We start from the raw sequence: 12,773 nt of genomic DNA, 5'->3' as shown, positions 1-12,773 counted from the left end.
CTTTCCATCTCCAGCACCATAACAACACCTGTTAATTTGAGCAAACAATGGACCCAGAACAAACAGCGAATGAATTCATCTTAGCTGCCCTAGTAGCAAGTACAAACCCTCCAACTAAGGCCTAGTTTGGGTACTCTAGTATTGACCCCAATCCACCTTAGGGCTTGTTCGTTTTGGTGATAATCTACATGTATTGGGTGGGATTGAGCCGGTTTAAATCTATAACAAGTCAAAATTCATCTCAATTCCACCCAATACACTCCAATACACATGTAATATCAATAACCGAACAAGGCCTTAGGGCTTGTTCATTTCTTCGTCAATCCATGTGGAATGGATGATATTGAGTTTGTTTAAATCTATAGCAAGTCAAAACTCATTCCGATACACTCCAATCCATATGGAATAAGAATAACTGAACAAGGCATTAACATATATAGATTTGGATTGGGATCAATACTAATTACCCAAACAAAGCCTAATGGTCCTGCACAAACTTATCGCTTATCGACTGGTCCTGCACCAAACTTATAACTAGATAAGATTCAAATTCAAGAGAAAACGGTACCCTCAAAGATTTTAAAAAAAACACACACATTGTGTGTTGCAACTCTAGAACAGGTTCTACAACTTTCAGTCATACTGCTCAGCAGCGAACTTGTCCTCGGGATAGAACACGGCCACCACCTGGTTCCCGCCAAATTTCCGCCCATGCATCCCCGTCTTTGCTTTGGTCGAGCCCTCGACATCTGCATATTCCAAAAACACCTGCAGTGCAGCAACATCACATGCATCAGACACATTATGTGTCAGCATTACCCAAATGCTGTTAGAATAAAATGTCAAAGGAAGGAGAATGAAAACTCACCTTTCCAACACCAGCAACTGGAGCATCGCTGGGGTCAGGTCGTGGAATTACAACTTTCACCAAGTTACCTGTCCAAGTGTTAGTGAGTAGAGATATATAGGCAAGAGGCTAATGATATAATGATTAATCAAACTCAAAAGAATAGTGTCTTCTGTGGGTTAAAGCCCGATTGCCAATATTGCATAGGGTCGGACTATAAAACACTCTGCAATGGCATTATGTGGGACTACAAAAAAGACACACAAAAGACAAAAACACAAAAGGAAACCAATTCAGTAACTGAGGGTAGGCAATCATAATCATAACAGCTGAATGTAAGAGCTTTTAAAACAAAGAAGGTATAAGAGAACTCGATGGGCCTCGTGCGGTTTACCATATTTGCGTCCTTCTTCCCTCATGTCCTCCACAATGTCATTGTATTCCTCATCGTCTCTCAGTTCATCTGCTGTCACTACCTGTGTCAGGCAGACAACTTTTGTCGGCAGGGCACCTCCGACTTGGTATACGAGTTTCTATTCACAAAGATTTCAGTCAGAATTAAAGCAATAATATAGATAGACATTGTCATCATATAGAACATGTCTCTTTATTCTACTAAAATCAGTCTAAAACTACTGCCTTGTACCTGCATTTGCACCTGCTGCTGTGCCTGCAGCAGGATGCTCTCTTGCTCTGGCCTAGGCTGAGAAGCTCCTTGGTTTGCCCTCCTAACAGTAAGAGTCTTGTCCCCCATCTTGATGCCATTAAGGGCAGCACAGGCAATGTCGGTGACATTAAGATCCTGGTAAACACAGAAGGCATATCCCTTCGAGTTACCAGTTTCTCTATCCTTCACAAGATCGAATCCACGCAGAGGTCCGAAGGACTCGAGCAACTCCCGCACTTGAGCCTCAGTGAAATAATATGGTAGACCACCTACAAAGATCCGGTCTGGACCTTCTAATCCTCCAGCAGAGCCAGGTGTTAAGCCAACAGCAGCAAGATTGAGATTTGGATTTGGCTGGCTCGGGCCAAGAGCAGCTGCTAGGGAAGGATTATAGTCCGTTGGTCTTCTAACCTTCACTGGTGCTCCCTCAAACATTATGCCATCTAAAGCCATTGCATTGCTTGCTTCCTCCACAGATCTCATCTCCACAAAAGCAAATTTCTTGTCATGGTTTATATAGACATTAAGAACAGCATCACCTGGACCAGCTGTGTTTCCTCCAATAGCAGCCATAACTCCATTGAAGAATATGGCAACGGTCTGTATGAAATAATGAATTGGTAAGATATAGATGATCAAATAGGAACAAATGAGGAGAAATTAAGCTATCCAAGTAATTACCTGCTCATTAGCTGTTGGAGGAAGTCCACCCACATAGACACGCCGAGCATGCCGGGTAGCCTGTTGTGTCATGGCTTGTGGCTGAATAACAAGGGGGTTGAACTGATGCAAGGCAAGCAAAATTAGAAACCAACAAACATAATCAAATAATAGAAGATACAACTGTGGGACTGTGTCCAAGAAACAAGGACAGTTCATTATCAAATTTGGACTCCAGATCACGACAGAATGACCAAACATAGTTGAGCTCAAATTAAACAATCCAAAAAAGAAACACATGGATTACCTGTCCTGCAGCCAAATTATACAAGTTCGGAAGCACCCCAACCCCGGGAATAGGAGCAGTGATACCAGGAAGCTGACCTACAATACATCAACAGAATAATTTATGAAAATGATGAAAATTGCTTAGCAAAAGATATTATAGAACAAAATAATAGAAAACCACCATTGCTAAAAAGCCTACATATAAAACTTTTTTTCTTAAAACTCCATATCAGCTGTAGCATATTGTTTCAAGGAAATCAAACTATGAAACTAACGAAAATATAACACATGCTGATATGAAGACGAACAAGATACCAAACCAGATAGTGTCCTCGTACATCAAAGCTACAGCAGTCAGCTCAATCCATTGGCAGCAGGTGACAAAGTGCGCCAAGGTTGCCTTCTAACCCATATACATACACGACAAAAAAACAAACACCAAGAAGAACAAACAAGAAAATTTTTACTCAGATTCAGTCATCATGCTTAATAAAAATGGAAATACACAGGTCTTCTATGCAGAATAGATCTGATTCCTATAACAAGGATAACTGTGGACAATTCAGATTAGAGCCAAGTTGCCTAATGTCAACCTTACTAAAGAATCTTTAAGGAATAATAATAAAGTTCAATACATCATCAGACTCACTAGTATATATGATAACACTGCTATATAAAACTTATGATAACACTGCTATATAAAGCTTAATGAACATTAAATCTCATCTCATTTTTATTACATGTAGGCACAATACCTGATCAGCAAGTTCATTGATGAGTAATTCCAATTATGGATAAATAAATACGTGCAAAGAATTATGATATTTCCATCATACCAGGGATAGCACCAGCAGCAACAATAGGAAGTGCATGTTGTGGAGGTGCTTGGTCAAAACCACTCACGCGCTTGCTGTTCAAGAGAACAGAAGTTAGCAAGTAGATAAACAATAGAACACAGGAGCACAGCTGACAGATAGTACAATAAGACAAAAGGACAACCATTCTTTTGAAATGAATAAACCGTGCCCAGAAAGAACAACATCAGTAATATAATGCATCATTTATACATGCCTGAATTTCGATCCAACAAATAAACATATATAGCAATTGAAAAATAATCGTTGTAGAGTCAGTTTCCCGAGATGTAAAACAATGGAGATAATAACTAGTGATGAAAAATGCATTTCATTAAAGATATCAAATCACAAGACTTGTATATTCACTGGGTCAGGGTAAACCAAAAGTGGGGTCAGCAACAAAAGAATGAACTTTAAACAAGTATATATAATGCACCTCTTTGATCGAGAGCGTGAACGAGATCTAGATCTGCGGTCACGGTCACGACTCTTAGAAGGGGAGCGGGAGCGATGCCTACGATGACCATCTCTGTCACGATCTCTTCTCCTACATTAGCAAAGAATACAGCACCATATCTTCACAAAAGGCGATATAGACTTTTTTTAATAGATATATAATATCAAGGCACATGTCTCATTTCCTTTAAATATATTATTTTCAACTTCATATTTTTGGCATCACAATATAGAACACATTGAAATCATAGCTTGCCACATAGTCTTTGCAGTTTTAAAAACAAAGCAGACTAAAGAAAGTGAAACGATTAGCTAAAAGTTATCTATATACTATATTGTTCGGTTATCTCAGTTAAGAGACAAATCAGAAAGCCAATAAAAAATACTCAAGCAGTAGGTGACAAGAAAAAGAAGTGTTCCAGTGACTAAGAGCTTTTAATTACATTAGGTGCCATGGAAATACCAATAGTGCATTAGCATATCACAGGATTTTTGAAAATCACTGCATTTTAAAAATATATATATACTTATAAACCTAGATTAGACAGGTAAATAACATATTGCACCATTTTCCAGAATCCCTTGAAATTAGCAGAAGTAAACCACCAAGACAGCATCAGAATACAATTCATGTTTTGGAATGCTCAGATAAGAGCCAACAAATACAACACAAAGTCACTAATAAACACCTCAAGTAGCGCATAACTATTGAATCACAAAGAGTTATATTTACTAATAGTTATTTTCAAAAAAAATAGGTAGCTTAGTAATATAAAGGAAGGAATACCACTAATGGACACTTGGACAGTAGATTTTGGCACAGATCTAACTACAAGATTCAGGTTGAACATGTAGTTTGCAGACTAAAACAACAAGTTGAAGAAATATATAAATGCCCATAATAAACTACATATAAACAAAATGGTTCAACTAAATTATCTCAGAATACACCAGCTCCAGATCAAGATTTCTTGGAGCTACAGATATATAGCTCCAAGAAATCTGTCTTTTTCTTTGAGCTGGAGCTCTTGCTTGTGAAACTCAGAAAGTATTTATCAGACAACTAGAGAGCATTCAAATAATATGTTCTCACGATTTTTCTGAATATCTTGAATGGGTCCCATTAACAGAAGAATATGCAAAAGAAAACTATACAACCCAGTACCTCTCAGAATCACGATCATCACGGTGGCGGTCACGACCATCACGGTGACGGTCACGATCATCAGAACGATCACGGTGTTCCCTTTTCTCGCTGCGCTCTCGATGGTCCCTGTGGTGGCGATCGCGATCTCTGTCACTTCTTTCACGATCCTTATCCCTGTCTCGGTCCCTCCCCTTTTCTCGGCCACGATCCCTGTCACGCTCCCTATCCTTGCCCTTATCGCGTTCTCGGTCCCTTTCTCGAGATTTCGAGGAACCACTGTCATGTGATTGTGTCTCGTGCTAGAGAAAAATAAATAATTCAATTCAACAAGTCAGACGACTGTAATTATGAACACAATCAGCAAAAACCACAACTGTAAACCATGGTAGTAAGCAGGTACAGTACAGAGGTTGGCAGAGATTGACACGGCACCATCAGTCTACAAACAGCAAAAACTAATCCAACTGTAGGTCAAAAGAAAATGCACCTAACGCTTAATCAAAATAAGTCTTAACCAGCCGGCAATCAAGTGCCAACATGTCGCTTACTTGTATGCTAATCTGCACAACAATAACTACAAAACTTGTACATAGATTGCAGAATAAGATGGTATAAAATTACAATAAGCAGTGTAAAAGTTGTATACTTGTATAGGTAATCTCAACACACAGAAACAAAAAAAATCTTGTCATGAGCATTGGGCATGTAACTCGCTATATAGACCGACAAGGCTTATCCCGCAATTAGTACAGAAATATCACTTCACCACCCAGCTTTTACTTTTATATTTGTGAGGAAACAAATCACCAGGAAAAATCAAAGGCTAACAACAATAAACGCTGCACCCACTAGACATCGCAACCATAACGCCGCTACGGGCCTACGGCAGGACAAAGACACATCGGATCTATCCCCCCAGAGCCCACATCCAACTCGGACTCCCACAGATCACGTCACCCACGCATCAGGGCATCGGATCGAGGGCAAGCGTACGAACCTGGTGCTGGGAGGAGCGGCCGTCGGCGTGGTCGGAGAACCCGGAGGGCTTGCTGTCTGCGGGCGGCGAACCCCCGGCGGCAGGCGCGGCGGCGGCGGCGTACTCGGCCTGCGGATAGCCGCCTTCGGCTGCGGGCATGTCGCCGTTGCCCTGGTAGCGCTCGTCGTACTCGGACATCTCACGGCGGCGAGCTCCTCGTCGGTTCGGATTGGGGACAAATTTTTTTTCTAAATCTAGCTAGGGTTTGTTAGGCTAGTTGGGCCGCGTGCGTGAGGGCGGAGACGGATTTGGAAAGGGGAGCATGAGAGGAGGGAACGGCTGGTTATATATGGCGCGTGGCAGCGTGTGGCGGTGAAGGCGATGAATGAACGCTGGGCGCCTGGGCCCGTAGAGTTCGATGCGATTTGTGGTGTGGTGGCGGAGGCTTGTGACGCTTGTCTCTGACGCGTGGGTCCCGTAGCGCGTGGGAGCTCGTGCCGGTTTCGGCGTTCGAGTTGGGCTCCCTGTTGCCCGGGCCGTTTCTGCGTGCGCGCACTCGCAGTCGCAGACCGAGGACAGACTGGCTTGGCGGGCTCTCGGTTTCGTGTTCGGCGTCTTGGGTTCTGGCGAGGCTGAATCTGGTGGGCCGCCAACACATTTTAGGCCCTATACTGTACATACGCCTCTTATGATCTTATCCTCTCGTAAAGAAAGAAATCTATTTTACCTCCCTAACAATATCATAGTCTATTTTTCCCTCTTTAAATCAAACTAGCAAAATTACCCGAGCGTTGTTGCGGAAGAAATCAAATGTTTTTATGTGGAAACTAAGACATAAATAGTATATATTTATTTATACTTTGCTCTTTCTTTAAAATTTAATAAGGTATTCTACGATGGCAAGGCATTTATAATATAAGCTAATATTGACAGTGATATGACAAAAACCTGTTAAGCTTATATCAAATTAAAATATAATATTGATATATCATTTTGGAACAATTGGATCTATACCATTAAAAGATCCAAACTTTAGATATATACCATGGACCCCACATGTCATTGACTCATGTGGACCCACATGTAAGTGAGATAGTAATGGTATGGATCCAAAGTGGTGATCTTTTAATGGTATGGATCCAAATTTCCCTATCGTTTTCTAGTTGTAAAGAACAGAACTATTTAGACTTCAGTATATCATAATATTCAGGGACGGAGGCACGAAATATCATAGAAGAGGATGGACTAAATTGCTACAGCGATATAATCTCATTAAATCACTCACAATAGACATATGTAATAGTTTGAAGTAGCATTATACCAAAACATCGATAAATGATAAAAATCCCATAAAATATGCAATGAGATTATATTATGTATATTTCAAATTTTAGGAGGGGCTAGCGATAGGGGGCTCAAGCTCCACCCGCCCCACCGCTAGATCCATCTCTGATAACATTTATTTTCGCACTATGCATGAATTGTTGCAGTTAATTGTCGAGTCACATGATTATTTTAAAAATATTTATAAATATGTAATTATAATCTTTTTATTGAAGTCAGCAAAGAGTAGGGGTGAAATGGTACAGATAGCAGATCATCCCATATTCTACAATAATATATTTCAATCAGATTTGGATCGGGTACTAAAAATTAAAAATAGGACGGATACATGTATTATTTGGCCGAATACATATGAATATTAGATACCTGTGAGATAATGCATGAATGACTCTCTCAGAAGTCAGAAAGATTACTGATTCACCCATTTTAATCAGAAATGAGTTCATTGTTGTTGTATAGCAAATTGCTTATTATTCACTAGAATTCATTTCACTCATAAGACAATTACACCATGAGCATAGTATTGATCATAGATCAACATGACAATATAGCAATAAATTAAGATCATACAATAGTCCAACACAATAGTTCCAATGTAATAACAAGATTTGAATCACACAATAATCTAATACAACACATGGTAGTTTTTAAATGACATAAGATAGCCTAATACAACACAAGATAATCCAACATATGTGATATATAGTCTATTAATAAACTAAGTATAAGAGCTGTGCATGTGATGTATATTCCGTTACTTTGATATATATATACACACACACATTAGTTCAATATTTTTTACGTGAATATGCGTTCAAACAAAAATATGTTGTACTATAAAGTTGTATATCTCTTTGAGCTATACAGTTTTCGTATAAACTTTATATTCATTTGAATTCATATGTAAAAGTTATGATTCTATAAAACTATTGTAAAAAATGAAAAACAGATACCCAAAACCTGGGTACTGTAACATCCCGTCCAATCCCTGGAGCAGCGGTACTTACTCCTGACAGCTTTCTAGGATCATATATTGTCCCCACAAACCAACACGTGTCTTTTGTGCGGACTTTGTCCTCACTCATGTGCACCCGAGAAAATTTCCCGGTCGGTCACCCATCCCAAATTGCTCCAATCCAAGCACGCTTAACTTGTAGGTTCTTTCGAATTAGGCTTCCAAAAAAGAAGATGCACCTTGTTGATATTAATACTCTATTAATTCTATTAAGCCTTAGGCTAGGATATCACCATCCCAGGGGCCAGGATATCACAATCCACCCCCTTATAAAACCGACGTCCTCGTCGGTCAACCCCAATCCAGGAACCTCCCCTCTTAGCCACGTTTGTGTGTCTAGTGTCGTCATATGCCATGCCAAGTGACCATTCTGGGCCCACATGCGCCATGCGCCATATATCTGAATCCCTAACCCACTCACGGCCGTGAAACCACGAGGGTTGGCTCTGATACCACTTGTAACACCTCGTCTAATCCGTGGACCGGCGGTACTTACTTCTGGCAACTCTCTAGGATCATATATCGTCCCCACAGGCCAACATGGGTCTTTTGTGCGCACTTTGTCCTCACTCATGCGCACCCGAGAAAACTTCCCGATCGGTCACCCATCCCAAATTGCTCCAATCCAAGCACGTTTAACTTGGAGGTTCTTTCGAGATAGGCTTCCGAAAAAAGAAGATGCACCTTATTGATGTGAGTACTCTATTAATTCTATTAAGCCTTGGGCTAGGACATCACCATCCCAGGGGCCAAGATATCACATGTACCTCGTATCAGACCCAAATATTTGGGTATGTACCGGGTAATTTTGTCTCTGAATCTGACCCAAATCTGAGTTGCACTATTTGGGTACTTCCCGTATCCGTCCCGAATATAAAAGTATTTGTATCCTTATCGAAAAATAAGTATTCAAACTATTCGTATCTGATACCAGATGGGTATACCCGACTTGTTTTCACCCCTAGCAAAGAGTAGTTGCTAGTCTCTAACATGTCAAAGTTTGGTTTCTCTTTCTATTATAATGATTGAATACCTAGCTCAAAGTTTTTTAGTTAGTGTTTGGTTGTTAAGATAGTTGGGAAGCGACTCCATGCTAGGAAGCGGCTCCATCTATGATACTTGGGGGAGATGGATGGTTCAACATTTGAATCTATTTTTCCTTTTTTTAGAGACACTCTATACTACATGTAACCAATTCAAATAACAACAAAATGGGAGCGGAGCGGCTATGTTCCACCTACTCTTTACTCTGGAACCAAACATTGTCTTATATGACAGCTCTAGTCAAGGATCGTACAGATACATTTATTCACATCAAATTAGATAAAGAAAGGATTGGCTAAGACTTCACGTTGTTTGATTAGTTGGACGAATATTTTTTGTTTATACTTGTTAGGATAATGGAAGGTTGCACCATCTCAGGTACGCCCAGGTCTCTTTATATAGAAAAAGATTACATGCATGGGATACAACCGAAGGCAACAATAGTGTCGAGATTCTAGGAGAGATAAACAACCCTACATGCCTTATCTTTTATTCCTAACACCCCCTCAATCTGGACGGTACGAAGTTAAGTGCAGATTGGTACAAATTTTGCTGAACGCCGGACCTGGTAACGGCTTTGTCATGATATCAGCAACTTGATCTTTGGAAGAAATAATCCGAACTTCTAGTTGTTGAGAGGCCACACGTTCTCGAACAAAATGATAACCAACTTCAACATGTTTCATGCGACGATGAAATATGGGGTTTGCAGTTAGGTAAGTGGCGCCAATATTATCACACCAAAGACTGGGAGGTCTAGGTTGTGATATACCAAGTTCCCTTAGAAGAACTTGAATCCAGATAATTTCAGCTGTGGTATTGGCAACTTCTTTGTACTCAGCTTCTGTACTTGAGCGAGATACAGTGGAGTGTTTACGTGAAGACCATGAAATTAAGTTGCCGCCAAAAAAATAGCAAAGCCACCCGTGCTTCGGTGATCATCAATGTCACCAGCCCAATCAGCATCAGAAAAATGCACTTAATAGAGAAGAAGTGGTCTTAGTAAAACATAGACCAACATCCAGTGTAGTCTTCAAATAACGCAAAATCCTCTTCACAGCAACCCAGTGAGAGGTGGTGGGCGCAGATAAAAATTGACACACCCGATTAACAGCATAAGATATATCCGGTCTTGTGAAGGATAAGTATTGTAGAGCACCTACAACACTCTGAAATCTTGTGGTGTCTTCAGGAGATAGTATCTCACCATCATGAAGAGAAAGTTTATCCGCGGGTAGCATGGGTGTGTTGACGCCATTAGAAGTTTCCATGTTAGTGCTGAAAGCATCTAGGCCCCTGGTTGGTTTTAGTGATTAATGACAACGTAATATTATATGTGACTAACGTGTGTTTTGCAGAGACAAATGGTAAGTTAGGTCGCATGACAGGTAAAAGCACTACAATGTGAAAGCAATCCCGGAGATAAGAACTCGAAGCGACGGCTAAAACAACGGAACAAAAGGTGAAGGTCTACGGAGTCCGAGTGTCAAGGAGATGTGGACACTCGCGATTTAGTTAGGTCTTTTATTCTCTTTTAGCCGTACTATAAAGAGGGGTTGTCGATGAGTAGTTTGACCAAGAGAGTTCTAGTGTAGTGTTGGTGCACAATCACACTCATATACAGTGCTAGGTGTCACTCTAGAACTCACACACAAGTTAGAACGAAAACCGATTTGAAAATCAGCTGAAAAACAAGACTTAGGGTTTCTGGCTTTGGGGCACCGGACTGTCCGGTGTGCACCGGACTGTCCGGTGCACCCTCTGCCAGGTGGGGCCTGGCTGGTCCTCAGCAGAGTGTTCCCAGTCGCAGAAACCCGAGAGCGCGGCCTTCGGAGATGAATTTTAGTGGCACACCGGACACCGCACCGGACTGTCCGGTGTGCACCGGACAGTGAACTGTTCACTGTCCGGTGCGCCATGAGTCCAACGGCTCTGTGTCAGAACTAGCCGTTGGAAGTGACCGTTGGCGCACCGGTGGCGCACCGGACTGTCCGGTGCGCCATCGCGCAGCAAGTTTCCTGTAACGGCTAGTTGGTGGGTGAGGGCTATTTATACCCCTTCCACCCACCATATTCAATGTCTTGCACTCCACATTTATTCCAGCACCTTGGTAGAGTATTGCAAGCACCAAAAGCCTAGTGAGGAGATTAGAGAATCATAATCCACGCTTGTTCCTCATTAGCGCTAGTGAGAGCCACCTAGAGCACACACCACTTGCATTAGGCTTCTCTTGGTCAAGCGAAAGTCTATGGCTTGTTACTCTTGGTGATCGGCATCACCTAGACGGCTTGGTGGCGTTGGGAGCTCGGTGATCACCGTGAAGATCTTGTTGGTGACCCGGCTCAAGTTTGTAAGCGGTCTCGAGGGATCCACCGCGCCGGAGTGGCAAAGGATCATCTCGTAGTGAGCACTTGGTTCTTGCGAGGATCAAGGGGGAGCGATACCCTTGCGCGGGTGCTCCAACGAGGACTAGTGGAGAGTGCCGACTCTTCGATACCTCTGGAAAAATTGGAGGAGTCTTCTAAACTTTGCTTTACATTCCGCACTTAATTTAAGCACTTTACATTGTGTATTTGTTTAGCAAGTATTTGAAGTATTATCTTAGCGTTGTTACATTTCTAGTATTATTTTCTTAGTGCTAGTTGTTGGGGTGAAGTTGGGCTCTTGTTTAGCTCTTGCTTAGGTTTTAATTAGTGTTGATTTTTAGAAAAGCCCAATTCACCCCCCCTCTTGGGCATCGTGATCCTTTCAATTGGTATCAAAGCCTTGTTGCTCATAGATTAGCTTAACCGCTAGAGTTACGATGTCCGGTGGGGATGGACCTCCTCCCGTTTTTGATGGTGACGATTTTCCTTATTGGAAAATTCGTATGGAAGCATACTTAGAGGCTATAGACATTGGTGTCTATAAAGCCGCCACACAAGGGTTTCCCCAACCTAGAGATCCCACAAATCTTGTAGGTGATGAGTTCAACTATGAGAAATGGAATGCGAAGGCCAAAAACACCCTTTTTAGAGGCCTTTGCAAAGATGTGTTCAATAGAGTTCGGAATCATAAAAATGCTCATGATTTGTGGATGGACATTTATGCTCTACACGAAGGAACTAGAAGTGAACGTGAGGAAAGATATCACATAGCTATGCGAAAGTTAAACTCTTTTGAAATGCTTACTAATGAAAATGCAAACGCTATGTACTCACGACTTAATATTCTTGTAGAGGAAGTCAATGGATTGGGGCTTACTCAAATCTCACAACCGGATGTTGTGAGGAAGATTCTCAGTGTCCTCCCAATAGACAAATATGGACACATTGTCACTGTGCTACATCAAATGGATCTTTCAGTTACCACACCTACACAAATTTTGGGAAAGATCAATGCCCATGAAATGTACATGCACATCAACAAAGAAGAATCATCTTCCAAAAGAAAGGATTTGGCTCTCAAAGCAAATCATGAAAGAAAAGGAAAA

General features: G+C 41.3%; 1 protein-coding gene across 2 annotated transcripts; it reads right to left on the bottom strand.

The window, feature by feature from the left end:
• Positions 1-362: 362 nt before the first annotated feature.
• On the bottom strand, positions 363-6,366 carry LOC100286059 (uncharacterized). Of its 2 annotated transcripts, none has more exons than XR_564987.4 (10): positions 5,920-6,366; positions 4,941-5,221; positions 3,756-3,866; positions 3,299-3,372; positions 2,482-2,558; positions 2,196-2,297; positions 1,494-2,114; positions 1,242-1,380; positions 869-1,094; positions 363-768 (listed from the first exon to the last, which is right to left on the bottom strand). XR_564987.4 is itself a non-coding variant. In NM_001158947.2 (10 exons), the coding sequence occupies exons 1-10, from the start codon at positions 6,094-6,096 to the stop codon at positions 634-636; spliced, it is 1,785 nt and encodes a 594-aa protein (NP_001152419.2). In that variant the 5' UTR covers positions 6,097-6,281; the 3' UTR covers positions 401-633. The 2 variants fall into 2 exon arrangements, 1 of the variants encoding a protein (NP_001152419.2); NM_001158947.2 differs by having other exon boundaries at positions 401-768; positions 869-936; positions 5,920-6,281.
• Positions 6,367-12,773: the final 6,407 nt, after the last annotated feature.

The sequence above is a fragment of the Zea mays genome, chromosome 4 (genome assembly GCF_902167145.1).
Source record: "Zea mays cultivar B73 chromosome 4, Zm-B73-REFERENCE-NAM-5.0, whole genome shotgun sequence".
Taxonomy (NCBI): Eukaryota; Viridiplantae; Streptophyta; class Magnoliopsida; order Poales; family Poaceae; genus Zea; species Zea mays.
Note: the sequence above shows the minus strand (reverse complement) of the source record. Positions and strands in the feature narration are given on the sequence as shown.

What these genes read in the sequence shown, in the direction of transcription:
- LOC100286059 (NM_001158947.2), bottom strand. Translation starts at nt 6,096, where the DNA reads ATGTCCGAGTACGACGAGCGCTACCAGGGCAACGGCGACATGCCCGCA. An exon ending in GCCGCTCCTCCCAGCACCAG is followed by an intron (nt 5,222 to 5,919) that starts GTTCGTACGCTT and finishes ATTTTTCTCTAG; the next exon opens with CACGAGACACAATCACATGA. An exon ending in ATAATTTGGCTGCAGGACAG is followed by an intron (nt 2,298 to 2,481) that starts GTAATCCATGTG and finishes GCCTTGCATCAG; the next exon opens with TTCAACCCCCTTGTTATTCA.